At 56.4% G+C, this 16887-nt stretch overlaps 1 protein-coding gene across 5 annotated transcripts in view; it reads right to left on the minus strand.

Moving 5' to 3' along the window:
• Positions 1-12530: 12530 nt before the first annotated feature.
• Positions 12531-16887, minus strand: part of BABAM2 (BRISC and BRCA1 A complex member 2) — a 400305-nt gene continuing 395948 nt past the window's right edge. For 2 of the 5 annotated variants that reach the window (XM_045447307.1, XM_045447306.1), the window contains exons 12-13: positions 15194-15366; positions 12531-12848 (exon numbers count right to left, since the gene is read on the minus strand). In XM_045447307.1, coding sequence (XP_045303263.1) covers positions 12769-12848; positions 15194-15366 — 253 coding nt within the window. In that variant the 3' untranslated portion in view covers positions 12531-12768. Of the gene's footprint in view, positions 12849-12927; positions 13211-15189; positions 15367-16887 lie in introns of those variants that run through there. The other 3 variants (XM_045447308.1, XM_045447310.1, XM_045447309.1) reach the window with 3 other exon arrangements.

Below are 16887 nucleotides of genomic sequence, written 5' to 3' on the forward strand. Positions count from 1 at the left end.
GCCGTGACACTTGCCATGTGCATAGCTCATGGCATCCTGTGAGCAAGAGGGGTGGCCATTAACACAAGTGAACTGCCACACAGACAGAAAAGCAGGAGGCCAAGTATGTGGCGTCTCGCTGGCCTCCAGGCCCTGGAACACGATGCACAAACAGCATGGTGAGGAGGCTCTCAGGTCCACGGGGGTTCAGAGCCAGGGCAGGGTCCTGGGAGGTGAGCCCTGGCTCATTGTGGCTGAACAGGTGTGGCCACCCCCCACATAGGGTAAGAGCAGCCCCAGTGGGGGGGCTCTGCATGGGCCAGGGCCAAGGACCAGGTGGGAAGATGCAGGAGCCCAAAGTAGGTGCCAGTGGCCCTCCCAGGAATGAGCACAATGTGAGGAAACAGTCCAGGAGGGCAGACCAGCCTCTGGAAACAAAACCAGAATCTCAGCTCCCAGACCAGGTGGGAGGGAAGAGGAAATCAGCCCAGAGCAGGGCCAGTGCTCTAGGTGCCAAAGCCCCCCACCTGCCCTAAGCGAGGGGTGGTGGTGGGGGGGGTCTCTCCAGCAGTCTGTGCTGCGGCCACTACCCCAGCTGGCCAGTGATCCTTTCCAGAACTGGGGCAAGTGATGCGCATCAAGGTTGCAGGTGGTCCCTATGGGGCCTGTGAGCAAATGGTGAAAAGATGCCCCCATCTGGGCAGCTGTAGCCCTAGGCACGGGTTTGCTGCGTAGATGGCCCCTGGGGCTACATTTTAACCCCATCCCCTTTCCTGACTATACAGAGTGACCCTCACCTGGATGGTCCCCTGCAAATCCAGGATGCTTCTGCTGTTATGGGGCCTTTGAGGTCTTCCTTCCCACCTTACCCCTCACCCTGGTCCCTGATGGCCCTTGACTGAGTCAGAGGCAGATGAAAAAACACTGATTTGCGAATCAGATCAGGTTTTAGCCCCATCCTGGATCCCTGTCCCTCTCCGGGCCTCAGTTTTCCCACCTGTATCAGCATTGGACCGCACGGTCTCGATGGCCCTTGAAGCCTGAACATTGGGTGGTCCTCTGATAAGTGCCAGAGTAAAGGTTGTCCATTGTCCCTGGTAAGGCTCTCTGCCACCAGCCTTTCCCACAGAATGGCAGAAGCAGAGACCCAGGGGTCTGAGCACTGACCAGGGGAGGGGCAAGAAGTGGGCTTGAAGGTGTGGGGACTGTGGGGAGGGCTGGGCTACAGGCCAGACCCACTGCCTGGGTCTCCTGTGTCCCAGGGTGATGTCTCATGCTGTGGGGACACCATGACCCTTCCCAGAGTGGACGACAGCCCTGGATCGTGTGGGTGTGGCCCCAAACCTCCCCATTCAGCTCCTCTCCTCTTGCACTCAGACCCGTCCCGCTCACACACTCCTAACCTGTGGCCTGCGAGAGGGAGCCCAGCATCCTCAAGTTGGAGGGCTGCAGATCGGAGTTCTACTAGCACCTATTACGAGCCGGGTGGTCACCCTTTGGGGCTCCCATTTTCTTGCCTGTGAAATGGGGATAAAAACTGTGGCCTCTTAGGGTTGACGTGAGGGCAAGGGTCTGACCCCGGGGCTGGCACAGCGGAGAACGCTCACCAGACGGGAATCGTCACCATCGTCCCGGCGCTTGGCCAGGTGCCATTCCTTAGCGCAGATGAGTCCCCTGCCATTCTCTCCCCCTGGGATGCCCTTCCTGGCTCCTGCCACTCAGAGCCCGTGGGGCAGGCAGGTGCCACCTCTCCCAAGTAACACTTTCCGATCCCCTAGCCGGAGTATGTCTCAAGAGCCCCCTTCACCTCCACCGCAGACACTCCGTCTTTCAGAACATCCTTGGAACATAGTGTGTGGGCGTTGGAGACAGGCTGGGCGTGAGGCCTCTTGGAGGTGATTTCTCACAGAGGCTGGCACATAGTAGGTGTTCTAGAAGACAGTGTGGAATGCCCTAACACTGAGGCCCGTGGCCGGGCCCTTCACAGGGGAAGCTCAGGGAAACCTGGCCAAGGGGCTGGGCCCGTGGATGGTGCCCTGGCCCCGAGTGAGCCGGCCAGCGGCGAGGCAAGCCGCCCCCTGCAGCCTCCCACACTGGCCAGGTGTGGCTGGGCTAGACTTGCGGTGGGCTGAGGGCTCCTTAATGACAGTAATAATAGTAACAGCAGCTCCCATCCGTGGCTGCTTATTATATCGCAGGCATGTTATGTCCATCACTCGCCAGATCGGCATAACCAGCCTGTTAAGTAGGTGCTATTATCATCCCATTTTATAGACAAAGAAACTGAGGTTCGGAGAGGTGAAGGTCAGGTAACCACTAAGTAGCTTAGTGAGGATTTTTATTTCTGGCTCCAGACCTGGGCTTCTAGCCCCAACTGGGGGGTTCCGGGCCGTGTTCAGGCCCCCGCGCCTCCCACCAGCCCTGGCTGGTGGGAGGCTGGCAGAGGAGGGCAGCTCCAGCATTCTCTGAGGCGCTGACACCTTCCCTTTGGTCTCAGGCTTCCTCCCACCTCCACGCCCACACATGTCTGGACAGATGCAGGTTTCAGGCTCTCCCTGGGGCCCCCACCCAGGCCTGCCCAATGCCACCTCCCCAGGCTGCTTCCATTCCCAGGGCTTGAGGCCACGTGGGGAAGGCAGGACTCAGGCTCCCCGCTGCGGCCTGAGCATCAGCACCCTTGCTTCTCACGCTCTGTGCCCACTGCTGTCAAAACTTGAGGGGGTGTTTTCCCATTTTCCAGCTCTTCTAGTTCACCGCTTCCTGCCCCAGGGCCCTCCCCTGCCCCACCTGAGGGTCCGATTCCTTTACAAGTTCCACCTTAGGCTGCCTCTACCCTTTGGCCTCCAGCCACCACTCCGGGGAACCTCCTTCTCCTTAAATATCACTTTGATCCTGTCCCTCCCCTGCTCACAAGCCTTCAAGGGCTCCCTCTTCCTCCTGCAGCAGCTAGACACCTCACTTCCTGGGAAGCCCTTCCTGAGCTGACAGTTTCTCTGTCTGACTTCTCACACCCCACCTCAGCTCAGCCTGGAGGCCCAACACCCTCCTCATTGTCTTACCTACCTCAGTGCTTCCTCCTCCCCTGCCACAATATTCTAGCACACTCTCCCATTTCCCACTGCATGAACTGGTCCATTGCCATGAAGTATGTTTCACGGAATATACTTATAATAGGGAAACTCATGAGCTAATTCAAACGGCCAAAAGGGGAGGCGCTATGCGAACCCCGGAGAAACAGGAGGGAGATCTTCCAAAGATGGCTGTGAAGACCGTGGCAAGATGGCTGAGACTTAGGAAATAATGTTAAGTAAAAAGCAAAACCGGACGCAAAACTGTATTATCTTGGTTCTGAACCTGTGACAACCGAATGGCTGGGATAGCATTCCCCATCACAGAATCGACGCACGGTACGTGTTGCCCGCTGTTAAACACCACGCTAAACGCAGTTATGTCAGGAGGATAGGTTGTGGATCATTTCTGTGCCTTGCTCCTCTCATAATGGGAAAAAGGCGTCGATACAAGCAGTTTTGATGGCAATGACGGGGGAGGTTTGGCTATGACACCCGTCCAGGTGCCCACCTTCCAGGTCACACCCACCTCGGAAGGATCCAGGATCCAGAACGCAGGGCTTTCAGACAGGACTCATCTCGGGCACCCCACGGGACCCTGTTCGCCCACCTTGGGTCCTCTGGAACTGAATGGGAGGAGCAGGCGGCCAGCCAGGGCGGCTCTGGGGGTGGGGGTGGGCGGAGCCCGGGGGAGTGTAGGCTGCACGGCCACCGGCACCCATTTCACCACGTCCTCGGGGCAACTCCTCCCCCCCCCCCCCCCCCCAGGGCCGCTGCCTGGCAGCAACGGCGACTCTGCATTAGGTGGTGGCAGTGGCAGACTGCTCACACAAGCCCTGTCTGCCTTGTTCTCATGAGCAGCCCGTGAGGAGGGCTCCTGTTGCACAGATGAGGGACAGTTAACGCCCCGCGTGGTCAGAGGGCGGCGGGCCAGGACTCAGCCCTGCCTTCCTGCTTCACGATTTTCGCCTGCCCCGTCTGGAAGCTCTGGGGTCAGCGACCGACGCCACTTGGGGTGGGCGGGGGGCAGGGCGGTTTCCAGGGGCCAGAGGCAAGCCCACACTGGGGCCTGGGAATGAAGCAGGTTCTGGAAGGGGAAGGAGGACAAGTGTGCCTTGCCTCCTTCCGGTCTTCCCTGAGCACCCTGGTCACGGTGCCCCCCCTCCCCCACTCCTCCCTGCTTTACACCCCCCAGTGTACTCACTGTGTGTCCTGTTCATGCTGTCTCTCTCCGGCGGGAATGGAAGCTCCACGAAGGCAGGCGTCCTTATGCCTTATTCACTGCCGCCATCTCCAGTGCCTGGGACAGTGCCTGGCACCAAGTAGGTGCTCAGTAAATAACTGAACGCCTGTGAACTAGGCATCCTGTTCTCCTCAGCCCAGCCGCAGACCCCACCAGGAAGCCCAACCACCACAACGAGGCAAAGGGATAAAATATTTTGAGGGCCAAGAGGCTGAATCTGGGCCCAGCTGACCCTCCTCTAGGAAGCCCTCCCTGATTTGCCTGGTAAGCGGTGTGGATCTGCTGCTCTCCCGCAGGGCATATCACCGCCTCCCCTGTGAGCAGTGTTATCTTTCCGGCTTATCGGGGGCAGGGTTGGTCTTATCATCTGTACAGTCCCGGGGCCAGGAAGAGAGGGTGCTCAACAGATGTCTGTCGAATGCCTAAGTGGGGTTCAATCCCTGCTTCTCCCTGGGAGCAGCTCCCACATCCAGGCACACAGAAAGTGCTCAAAAAACAAGTGGAAAGGCCGGAGGCCTGCCTGGTTCGGTACTGCTGCTCCTCTGTTTTCCACCTGTTTGGTCTGGCCCCACCTGTTTGAGCCCAGACATGTGGGCTCACCTGTGTCCTGTTCACGCTAGACCCGCCTCGGTCAAGGCCTTCTGGCTTAGGATGGCTCCGGTGTCTCTTCCTGCAGCCTCTGCAGGCCTGGCCACCCTCCCAGGGGTGTGGGACACGCAAGGTTTCTGGATGATGCTACCCTCTCCAGCCCTGGAAACCTGCTTCCCGCTCTCAGGGCCGCCCTTCACGACCGGGGTAGCTCACGTGTGGGCACGTGGGAGGCAGAGGTACTGAGAAGGGGCTTCGTGTCTCTCCACAGCTGCGGATGGTTAACGCTGGGCCTTCATCCTGCTTCTCCAGATCAGCTGCGAACGCCCCCCCCCCCCCCCCCCCCCGGCCCTCAGCCCAGGGTCTGGCTTGGGCAGACCAGGCTTTCTAACCAGGGGCCTAGAAAGCCGTCAAGGGGGTCCGTGACTGACAGTCAAGGTTTTAAGGGAGGCTAATGTTTACTGTATGTTTACCACAGAGGAGGAACCCCGGGCTAATAAAGTGTTCTAGTTTTGTCTGGAAATGTGCCCATTCAGTGAGGTAATTTCCAGTCCCTAGTATTCTTTGGAATCTCTAGCAAGCAAGCATATGTCATTGGTCAAAAGGGGGGGGGGAAATAAATGATTACTTAATAACTGCAGTTTAATAAACAAAACCTTCTGAAAGCAGGGGTCTTGACAGAAGTGAAGAGTTGGGAACTGCAGGCCAAGGTGCTCAGCATGGGCTCACTGAGGGGAGAAGGGGAGGGAGAGGGAGGGGGAAGGAAGGGGGAGGGGAGGAGGGGGAAGGAGGGGAGGAGGGGGAAGGAGGAGGGAGGAGGGGAGGGGGGGAAGGGGAGGAGGGGAAGGGGAGGGGGGAAGGGGAGAGGACGAATAGGGAAGAAAAGGAGGGGGAAGGGGAGAAGGGGAGGAGGGAGTACAGGAGGAGGGCTGTGGGCCTGGTGGGGCTGGCAGAGGCGGTGACCGTGACCGCTGGCCCCAGGAGTGTCAAACACACGGAGGGGGTGGCATCTGATTGCCTGTAAGGCAGGGGCAGAAAAGGATTATTTTTGTAGTCAGCTGAAGCTTAAGAGCAGGGATGGGAAAGGGAAAGAAGGACTAAAGAACAGGCAAGGCTTAACCTGGGCAAAATCTGAGTGACGAGAGACTTCAGACCTTTCTGAGCATTCACTACCTGCCAGTGCTGGTCTAAGCATTTCACATGTCCCAATTCACGGAGCCCTTCTGCCAGGCCTGCGATGGAGGCAGGAGTCCCATTTTGCAGAGAAGACAACTGAGGTCAAGTGGCTTGCTCAAGTTCATGCCTCTACTAAGTGGTGGAAACGGCATTTGACTCAGGCTGACTGGCTCCAAAGCCCACGGGCCTCATCTCCCACAACAAGCCAATTAGTCAAGGGCTTGGGTTCACCGAAGCGTGCTCCCGTCGTGAGAGTTCTGCGCCATTTCTGTGATTCCCCTATGGCTGGTGACTGCTGACTGCCGTCACCTGGAATGGGCAAGGTTGGGAGGCTGCTGGTCCTGGGGTGACAGAAGGGAAAGCAGAGGAGGTGCCCCAGGGGGGCAGCCTGAGGTGTCGGTGCCGTGCGGGTGGAAAGGTCGGGGAGACAGGTGGAGGCAGCTGTCCAGGTTGGGCAATCCGCCAGCCCACGCAGGCTGACGGCCCGGGGTGTGCGGAGGACTCCTTACTCCACCTGAGCCTGTGCTTGAGCATCAGGAGGGGACACTGAGGCAGGATAAGGGGCAGCGGAGTCATCTGAAGCCCGGGCTGTGTGTGGGAGTGAAGGAATGAGCCCCTGAGGAGTCTTCCCCCAAGTCAATCTGGCCCCCCCCACTCCCGGGCCGATCCTTGCCCCCAGGTCTCGTGTCCCCAGGCGTGACACCGGCCCCCAGCTGGGCTATGAAATGAGCCCAAGGTAAAATCCCTCCGTCAACCTACTTGAACTTATGCACCCAGATGACGACTGACTCCAAAGCTGTACCCTGGGGAGGTGGCACTCTCATTCTGCAGGCACTGTTATACCCAAATGGTTTCTGGCCTGCCCAGGAATTGCCCCCAGAGCCCCGATGCCTGCCTTCTGCTCTCTGCAGTGGTGGCCTATGAGCTCTCTGAAGGGCCAAGAAAGCAATGGATGCAAAGGACCCAGAACAGGGCCTGGGATCTCATGCATGATGCTCGAGAGGGCTTTCGTCACTATTAATACCCCCCCACCACCTGCTCAGATGGCCAAAGGTCATTGCCAGCTGGGGAGTCCCGTTTTGCAGCACAAGTACGACCACGGAGTCGAAAGGGATGAGTTCTCTTGGGTGACTCCTAACTGGGCTCACAGGGGATGGAGTGAGGAGACTTCCGTAGAGGGACAGCTCCTAGCTGGTGTTGAAGAAGTGGGTGATGGGCTCTATTCTGGAGGAACGCGTATCTGTCACACCTTCCACATGCCATGCGGCTCATCCCAACGTGGCAACTGGCCCAGCCCAGGGAGGGTCATTCTGGTCATTCCTGGGTTGCCTGTGGGGTTACTTTTATTGCCACAATTAGTCATAATTCATCATAACCCCAAGCTTGACCTCTCAGACTTATAAAGCGTGGCTCTTCCAAAAGGGTCAGAGATGAATGGAGGAGTGACATGGGAGCCCTGAAGCAGGAGAACACGAGTTATGTTAGGAAATCATCCTTGGAGTTCTTCCTTACTTGCCCTGGGATCCTGTGCTTTTGGAAATAGCCTGGTGCCCTTCCTTAATAACTGCCACAACCATTCCCATCTAGTTTTCCCCAGATGTCACGCCATCGTTTCAACCAAGTGTGTCCTGGGCTTTAACCTGAGAATGTGGCACCAACTCAGATTTTTTTCCGACAGTGGGCTGGCCCTGGCTCAGTCATCTGCAAGTCAGTTGGTATTTCTATGGATTTCTGTAGCCACACAGGCCCATCTGCCTGCGCAAGGACTGCTTCAGAGCATCCTGCAGTAGAGGGCACACAGACACACAGAACCCCTGGTGGGGAAGCCTTGGAACCAGCAGACCTAGGGTCAACCCCGGCTTCCACCTGACCTGGCCCAGGCCCGACCACCCCAAGCCCCTCTCCTCCTGCGGAAAATGGCAGAAACCAGGATATGAACGTCTCGTATACGATAGATGCTCAATAAATCTCTCTCCATGTGGAGAAGCTTGATAAGGGAGGTGGAAAGAAACCAAGCCCTGGGCTCATTGCCTTTGTGTAATGAGGGCCGGGGATGGACAGGGAGAGGAGGAGAAAGGGAAGAAAGGAGGGAAGGAGGGACAGAAAGCAGCAGGGATGAATGAATAGGTAAATATACCAGCTTCCTGTCCTCAGGTGAGTTATTTAGCTTCCTTGAGGCTCAGTTTCTGGATCTACGAAATGGGGAGAAGAACACCTACCTCATTTAGTTATTTTGAGGATTAAAAAAGACAATGTACAAAAAGTAGCTAGCACGGAACATTATTTATAGCTCCATGGGGATAGCCACCACCATTTCCCCCCGCCCAGGACCCATTTCTACTTGGCATCTGGTCCCCTCTCCTTTTACTCCACTCACTGCGCATAATTACTACAGATGCATAAACAAAAAGGTGAGGCTTCTTCTCTTGCTTTCACTTCAAAAAGCATCAACGACTTGGTTATGATGCCATGAATAGCGTGAGACACCATCTGACCATGAGATGGTGTTTTTAACATTTGCGTGAAGGAGAACGTGGGACGGGCCAGTCCCCGTGAACTGGGGCAGTTTCTAGGGCTGGCACTATTTATAGGCTCAAGCAAGAGGCGAGCCGAATGTGGTGATTTCTCTACCAAGGCCGTGCCTGCAAAACAAGAGTCTGTGGCCGTCAGGAACCGAAACTGAGTCAGAAGCAAAAGTGACCTGTGCTGCTCTGATTTTCCTGCCTGTGACAGAGCAGGCTTCAGGGCGGATAAGCAGGTCACGCGGGTGTTTGTTCTCAAGCGCTACGCAGAGCAGCACGCTGACCCAGCATGGCGGGGGTGGGGGCGCCCACAGACACTTCCCATCACTCGCTCGTTACGATCAAGAGGACTCATAATTTTGTCTTCCTGGTGATCCAGACAGGGCCACTCTTCCGAAGGCCACATTCGTTGGGCAGGACTGCTCAACAGGGGCATTCTGACTTTTCAGAAAAAGGCCAAAGTCAACATCAGAAAATCATCTTTCTGGTCTGCAATAATAATAATAGCCGCTTTTTATCAAACCTTTCCGTGGGCCGAGCACCGTAGTGGTGCTTTAGGTACATTGTGTCTTCACAACCCTAGGAGGCAGGTGTTTACTCCCATTTTACAGATGAGAAAACAGAACTCCCAGAGATTAAGGGAAGACCCACCCTGGGGTCTGTTTACCTCGGCCGAGGCTCCCACAAGCACCCTCCCCGCTTCTCCCCCCTCACGTTGGTAGCTTGAAATCGATCACAGTAGGGGTATTTACACCGTGGAAACTGGCAAACCGTGCAAGTCACGCCCCTCCTGTTTTTCTCGTCCTTTTTGAAACCGCTGAAGAACTGCCTGTCAAATATTTGCCAGCCACCAAGTGGGCAGAGCCAGGAGTCAAATAGAAGTCTCTCTCCTCGGGGTGCCTGGGTGGCTCAGTAGGTTAAGCGTCGACTTCGGCTCAGGTCATGATCTTGCGGTTCATGAATTCGAGCCCCGCGTTGGGCTCTGTGCTGACAGCTCAGAGCCTGGAGCCTGCTTCTGATTCTGTGTCTCCCTCTCTCTGTTCCTCTCCTGTTGACACACATACACACACACACTCTCTCTCTCAAAAATAAAAAAAAAAAAAAAAAAAAAAAAGTCTCTCTCCTCAAGTTCACGCTCTTTCCAATTCATTCCCAGGAGCAAACGGGCTCTGTCATGGAGCCCCATGACATCAGGCTGGAGGCAGTGGGTCCTCAGGAAGCCGAGCGGCTGAGAGAAGGCGGAACACGGACAGCCCAGGTCTCTTGCACCTCCGTCCCGGACCTCCCGGGAGAAGCCCGGGTATTGCTAGTCAACACATCGGACGGAGTCCTTTTCCTTGTCCGTGCGGAGCTAAAGATTCGACCGAAATGACAAGGGCTGACTAAGCTGGAGACAGGTTTTATGAGGTAGTAATAATGTGCTCTTATAAATGGCACTCTTCTTCTTCAAAGCGTTTTATGGCCATTTACTAATTAGTCCCGGGCTGTACTCTGTACGCAGGTACAACGCGTGACGATTGGCTGAACTAGCAAGAAGTGTTTAAAAACACACAGGTGACTGTCATCCATTTACAAGCACCGCTTGCTCCTGCTGCTGTCAGGGCAGAGGGGAAACTCACAGATGCTGGTTTGGAATCCTTAGCATTTGCCACACGAAGCGGCTATTGTCACCTTCGGTTGTTTGGTTCCTCCTAAGAAAATCAGCCCAAACCCTCCCCCTGAGACGCAAGCCTTTTTAAGATTCATATACTCCTCGTGCTCACAGACCTATACATGGCACATCCTCCTTCTCTGGGAAAGAAAAAAGTAAGCGTGTTTGTTTTACGAGAGAGATGGGGACATACGTGAGACACGGCACTGCGGGTCCAGAGCCGGGAGCCTGGGTCGAATCCTGACCTTGGCACTGACTGGCTGGTGGTTGTGGGCAACTCACCGAACCTCTCTGTTCTTGTTTCCTCATCTGTGGAAACCTCTACTCGGGGGCTTACTTCACAGGTCTGCGGTGGAGATGCTGAGACCAAGTGTGTGACAGCACTTCCCAGGCACGCCGTGCCTTGCTGGGCAGGCGTGTGGGTGTGTCGTCAGCGGCCTGGTGGGCCTGAGCAGATAGGCACCCCTAGAGGTTGGCAGGGGTGGGAGGGCCATTCCCAGATCACACGGCCCGCTGCCGGCTGGTGTCACTACTGACTGGCCGCTTGAAGTGCCGAGGGTCCAGGCCACGTGACCTGACCCCGCCCCACAACTACCAACCACCCTCTGCTGGAACCGGCGCTGAATCCCCCAACTGGGTCTGAAGCCCTGACTCAGTCGACTCTTGGCTCTGTGGGCAGTGAGCCCTACCCATGCCCCTCCATAGCGGGGACACAGCCACAGCAATCCTGGGCGACAACGTCACGGAGCAGAGAGAATGAGGCTTGGCCCCCGGTCGCACGGAGGTAGAGTGGACTGTCGGCCGGCCAGGGGCCGAAGAGGCTCCAGAGTGGTCGGCTGGCTTTGGGCTCAGAATCATCATCAGGGGAGTTTTATCACAATCCAGGTGTCCCGGGCCCGATGGGTGAGAACTGATCCAGCAGAACTGCAGTGGCGTCCAGAGCAGCGGCTCTGAAAAAAGCTCCCCGGGGGGTCCTGATGAGCCAAGTCTTTGTATTACGTAGAGAAGGGACTTACTCAAGGTTACACAGCCAGCTGCTGGCAGAGCTGGGGTGTGGACACAGGGCACTGGGCTCTTCTCTGTCATGGGAGTTCCCAAGGTTTCAGGGCAGGGGGCAAAGCACCCACGAGGTGTAAGAACCCGGAGCTGGGCGGTCCTCCAGCTGGTGGCTGGCCAGGGCGGGGGCTCTGTCCCAGCCATTCCCCTCCCTCCTGGGAGCTGGAGAATACAGGGAGGAGAGAGATCCCTCACGGGCCCCCACGGGGGCCCTGGGCTGGTCCCCTTTCAGGCTCACATGATAAAAGGGGAACCAAGGGGAACAGTGCGAGGCCCCGTGAAACCCTACAGGTGGGCTGGGGCTTCACTTTCGCCTGGGAAGGCAGGTGGGTGAAGTACGGGAACAGGCCCTGCAGGCCAGCTGCTGGCTTCTCTCACCTCGGTGCGTAGGTCCGACGTCCCGTGTTGAAAGCCTTCAGGATGGGACAATGCTAAGCGGAAGTGGCAATCTTATAAAGTGGTCAGGGTGGCTGTCCTCAACTTGTGAGGGAGCTAAGAGAAGTCGTGTGATGGTATGGAGAGGCCTGGCCCCCAACTCCAGGCTTGCTCCCATCCCAATTTGCTGGGAGAGTTTCTGTAGCTCTTGGGTGATAGTTCTCTCTGTGTACTTAAGGGGGCGGCAGGGGTGAGGGGCTGGGGGTGGAAACAAGAGGAGTCCTGACAATCCATAATCCATAAATATAGGAAAAACGGAACTTGCTCAGGGTATCTTCCCCAGCCGCCAGGCCTGAGCCTGGATATCACACATACGCCAGTGATGGCCCACAGCACCCAACCTTTGTCTTCCTGGTAGGATTTACACCAGGCCGCATGAGCCCAAGTAGGCCTCCTATCAGCCTAGGGAGGGGTGACGTGAGAGAGGGAAGGACGGATTCACTGGCTGATTCAGGAAACTCTGCACAGGGCGCCCACTCAGGGAGCTGGAGGGGTGGGGGTGGGGGTGCTGGACCCAGTTGTTCCTGAGCCCCAGTCTTGGGCCTGGCTTGCTGGGTGGCTGAAACCACGCAGGGTGGTCAGATTCATTCAGGCAGCACCTTTCTCGATGGAGAACTGCCCCAAGTGGGAAATGTTGGGTGTAACACACACACACACACACACACACACACACACTCGTGACACTAGTTTTAGGGACAAATAAAAGCAAAGGGGGGTTTAATGTTAAAACTTAGACAAGGTCTTGGAGACAAAGGCTTTCCTGGAATAAGGGTGTGTGCATTGGTGGTGTCTTCCTTTCCCCGGAAAAATAGTTTGTCATAATTTGTGATTTTATTTCTTCCAACTAGAAATATACTGAAGGAAACAAAGAGGGAGCAGCCGGAGGTGGGGGCCAGGTTGCCGCCGGCCAGCTTCAGTTTGGGTCCCAGGCGGGGCGTGCAAAGCCGCTGTGTGAGCAAAACGCTGCCATGAAGGCATTCCAAGTGGCTTCCAGGAAGCCGCCATATGTGCTGACACGCATGTGGACAGAGCAGTCTGGCTGGCCGCTTCTCAAGACTGGTGTTTCCTAGAGCTTTCCATTGGCAAACGCTGCCTCCTGGAACTGAGGGACAAAGGTTTTGAAATAAGCCCTGGTGGGAAAGAGGGGCAGAAAAAAGTTGTGGTTAGCACAAACAACTTGAAAAAAAGTGCAACTCAGAGCTTTCAACCTAACTCAGAACAGTTGTTATTTATTGTTCGTGCATCTGGGGTTGGATTTCCCTTCCCTGCTGATGCAAAGCCCTCTGGATTTTTCCAAGGGAGGTACACACAGTTCACTACTGTGCTATCTTGTGTGGACATTTCAAGGGCCCGTATGCAGACCTGCCTGGCGGCCAGTTCCTATTAGACATCAGTGCTCAGTCTCCCTCTGCTTTTCCCGGGCCAAAGACGGGCCTGGTCCCCGCGACAAGCCAGACAGTGGCCAAGCCAGCCACCCAGTCGTTTCTGTGACCTGAAGTATAAAGAGAATTGTACTCTTCATTCAGTTGGATGAGACAAAGAGGGTCTAAGAAAATGGATTTCTAAGCGTTCCATGGTCTCCACTTATTTCCAAATATATGTGCAGTTTGGTCTACTGGAAAGAAAGCCAGGCTGGGCACCCAGAGAACGTTCCTTGGTCAGTCACAGACTGGCGATGGGATCTGGGGCAGACCGTCTGGCCTTTCTGGAACCCAGATTCCAATCTGTAGAGACAGGCTCCACGTCCTACATGGGCCCACCCTGCCAGGCACGGTATGCGGTGCAAGGGGCTTCGAGGTGACCTAGACGGGGCCCCTGCTGCACAGGAGATCCCAGTTTAGAGAAGACAAACACATAATCAGTGCCAGCCGAGGCGGTAAGGGCTCCTGTGGAGGCACCGTGAGGCACCAGGCTCGCACCGTCAGTGATGGTGGAGGGGGAGTAGGCATTAGGGGTGTTCTAGGCAAGAAACAGCCGGAGCAGGGACAGGGGGCAAGGGGTGGCTTGCTGTGAGCTGGGAAACGCAAAGCTCTGCCGTAAGACAAAAGGTGAGGTAGGAAGTGGAGGGGCGGGGTAGGCGCCCTCGGCCCCTGGTCACCCAGGCTTGCCTCCTACTTCTCTCTCCCCACCCCTGGCTCACATGAGGGCAGGGTAGTCACACCTTACTTATCCAGAGCGGCTCATTCAGAATCACAACATGAACTAGGACGGGCCACCGAGAGGCCCTGTCACCACCAGTACCACAAAGGCCGCAAACAGGGCTCCCACGGTGCAGGGGTGAGTGGCCCTACACGATTCAACAGGCCCTGGGGTCCCACAGTGCAGTTACAATGACACCCGACTGCCCTCCCGCTGCCCCAATACCAAGTCAACTGAAACTTCTTTCCAACGTCACCACTGTGTCTGGCTTTTGCAGGCCTGGCCTCTGCGGCCTCAGTGTGGCCTTTACGTGCTGCCTCCTCTCTCAGGAAGCTCTTCTCTGGCGTGACATCCCACATCCTAGGTCTCCTACCTCCCTTCTCCTTGCCGTGCTCCCCGGATGAGCTCTCTCACCGGGACCCTCCCATCTTGGCCCCCCCGCCCCCCTCACTGCCCCAGCCCCTCACACCCGGCGCCGTTCTCAGCCTCGGCCTCCTTAGCACAGAAGCACGCAACCTGGGCCCCTCCGCCCTCATTTCCCTCCCAGACTTCCGGCCCCACGTTCCAGCCACCTGCGGGACACTGCGATCTGGATGTCTCTGTAATTCAAACCAGTGTGCTCCGAATGAAGACTCCCCAATATTAGGTCTTTGAACTTCCTTTGGCCCATCTGTGCTTCCGTAACAGAACCCTGTTTCCACGGCTCCCATGGCTCCCTAAAGCCCTGCGGTGAATTCATCCTGATGTTCTTCCTCCTCCTCCACAACGTCCCTCCGTCCTTTGTGACACCCCCTGGCTCCAGGTCTTACTACCTTTCAACAGAGCTGCTGCACAAGGCTGTTTCTCCCCCCCCGGGCACGGGCTTGCTTCACCCTTCTGCTGCCAAGTAGAGACCTTTTCTTCGAGTGTGCATCCCTGTCGCTACCCCAACCACGACCCTGCGTGTTCCCCGGACTTGCAGCCTGGCACTCCACGATTGTCACTATCTGGCTCCGACATGTTAAAAAAGCTGTGTTTGCCCTTCCATTTTGGGGCACATGCACCCCTCCCCTGGGAAGCTAAGAAAGCGAAGGATCCTCTTCTAGAAAAATTGCAGGTATGCCCTCCAGCCTCCTGGAATTGGGGGAGGTCACAGACTCCCCGACGCCCACGCATGGTCCAGGACGCAAGCCCCCCGCTCCAATCTGGCCCCCTGTTCTTCCTCACACATGCCATTTTCCACCTCTGGGCTTTACTCGTGCTCAGGTCAAACGTCAAGTCCTCCCTGGCTACCAAGAGGTTCTCTCCCTTTGCACTTCTCCCAGCATCTGTCACGTACGCTACATGTCATACTTGCCGGGCTGCGCGGTGGGCCCTGGAAAGCAGGGAGCACATCTTTCAGTGACCCCACAGGCCATCCCGTCGACAGCATCCTCAGCTGGCCCCTCAGCGAGACCTTCACGGCTGTAATTAAGGTAACTATGGATGGCCACCGGGCTGCAGGAGGCATTAACGCATGTCCATTGCACGCTGTTCAAGAAGGTGAGAGTAACCTCAGAAGGCAGACAAATGTGACACGTAGGCACCGAAGAAGAGGCTGCAGTCCGTTCTCAGACTTCCAATTATGCCAACACTTCGAAGGATAGAGCAGCCTCCTCCATCCACATCCTGCTTAACGCGGGCCTGAACCGGCCACGCTGTCACCGTCTCTGGGACCCGTGACCTCAAAGCCCTTTCCAGCCAGTTGCACCGCCACAGTTGTCCTGATGGACAGGAGGGGCTGCGTGGGGTCCAGAGAGCCGCAGACCTAGAGCGAGGCTGGCAGGGCATGCGAGGCCCTGGGCTGCGTCTCCCACCGCGAGCAGGGGTGACGAGTCCAACCCTACGTGACGCTTGCACGGGACAGTGTAGGAAGGGATCTTGTCAACTGTCTGCAGCCACCCAGTGTGCGGGCCACTCCTTCCCCACCCATGTTTCATTTGCTGCTGTTCGCCCAGCGACACGCATGTGTTCACTGGAGGACAGCCTGGTGGCCCATCCTCGACAGTCAGCGACTGACAGGCTGCTGCCGACGTCCACTGTACTTGCTTTGCTGCCTGAGGTGTCCTGTGGAGCACGGCCGACCCCAGAACCACTGGGCAGGGTGGTGCCCCCTCCCCAAGTTACAAGTCGGCCCCCCGATAGGCACCCGATGAGTGGACGATGCTGGCTGGGGCTGGGGCCCGCCCCCTCCCTCCCTCTCGCTTCAGGTCCAGAGTCCCACGGGTCCCCAAACAAATCTGATCGGCTGTTCTTCCTCGGAAACTTCTGGGGTAGGGGCTGCAACACTACCAGCTCCTTAGACCAAAAGGTCTTGGCAAGAGGGAGCAAGCTTTAGAGTTAAGTTCTTTCCTTCTTCAGAAAGTTCTAAAGTTTCCTGTTCTGTCCTGGGCTTTCCCTCCAGGGCGAGCTGTGTGACGCGAAGAGGAAGCAGTGTGGAGAAGGGCTATTTACAGGCATGAGGCTCCCGGCTGTTGTCAGCGGGCGCTGCCCCACTGGGCTCCTCACGAAGCCAGTTCAGGGAGAGGGAGGAGGAGGAAGGGGAAAATGACAACTGGCTCCCACCCATTTATAGATTTATTTTTTTTAAAGTGCTGTTTTCATTTATTTCACTTCTTATCAGAGAAAATGGAGAAGTGCCCAGGGTATAGCTTGCCAAAGGCACTAGTCATCTATCACCTTTTGAAAAACTCTTTGACCCAAAGACAAAACGTGCGGCATGCTTTAAAGTGTAAGTGTGCGGCAGGGTGGGGGAGGGGAGGTCTCCTCACCTCCGCACTAACTGGCCGGGAGGACCCGTGGGGAGAGAGGCCTTGAGTCAGTCAAACTCATCATTTCTATTCACGCTGGAAGGGAATTTATTTTTAGACCAAATTCGAGCTGAATATGCCTTAGGACAAAGTAAGGTTCTGACCTTCTTCACTGGTCTCAGTCCCTCTGCTCCGGGTTTTATAAAATCACAGCTCAGTCCAATCCCAGAGTCTCAAGTAGGAAGAATGAAGCTTAAAGAAC

This window comes from Leopardus geoffroyi, chromosome A3 (assembly GCF_018350155.1).
Source record: "Leopardus geoffroyi isolate Oge1 chromosome A3, O.geoffroyi_Oge1_pat1.0, whole genome shotgun sequence".
Classification (NCBI taxonomy): domain Eukaryota; kingdom Metazoa; phylum Chordata; class Mammalia; order Carnivora; family Felidae; genus Leopardus; species Leopardus geoffroyi.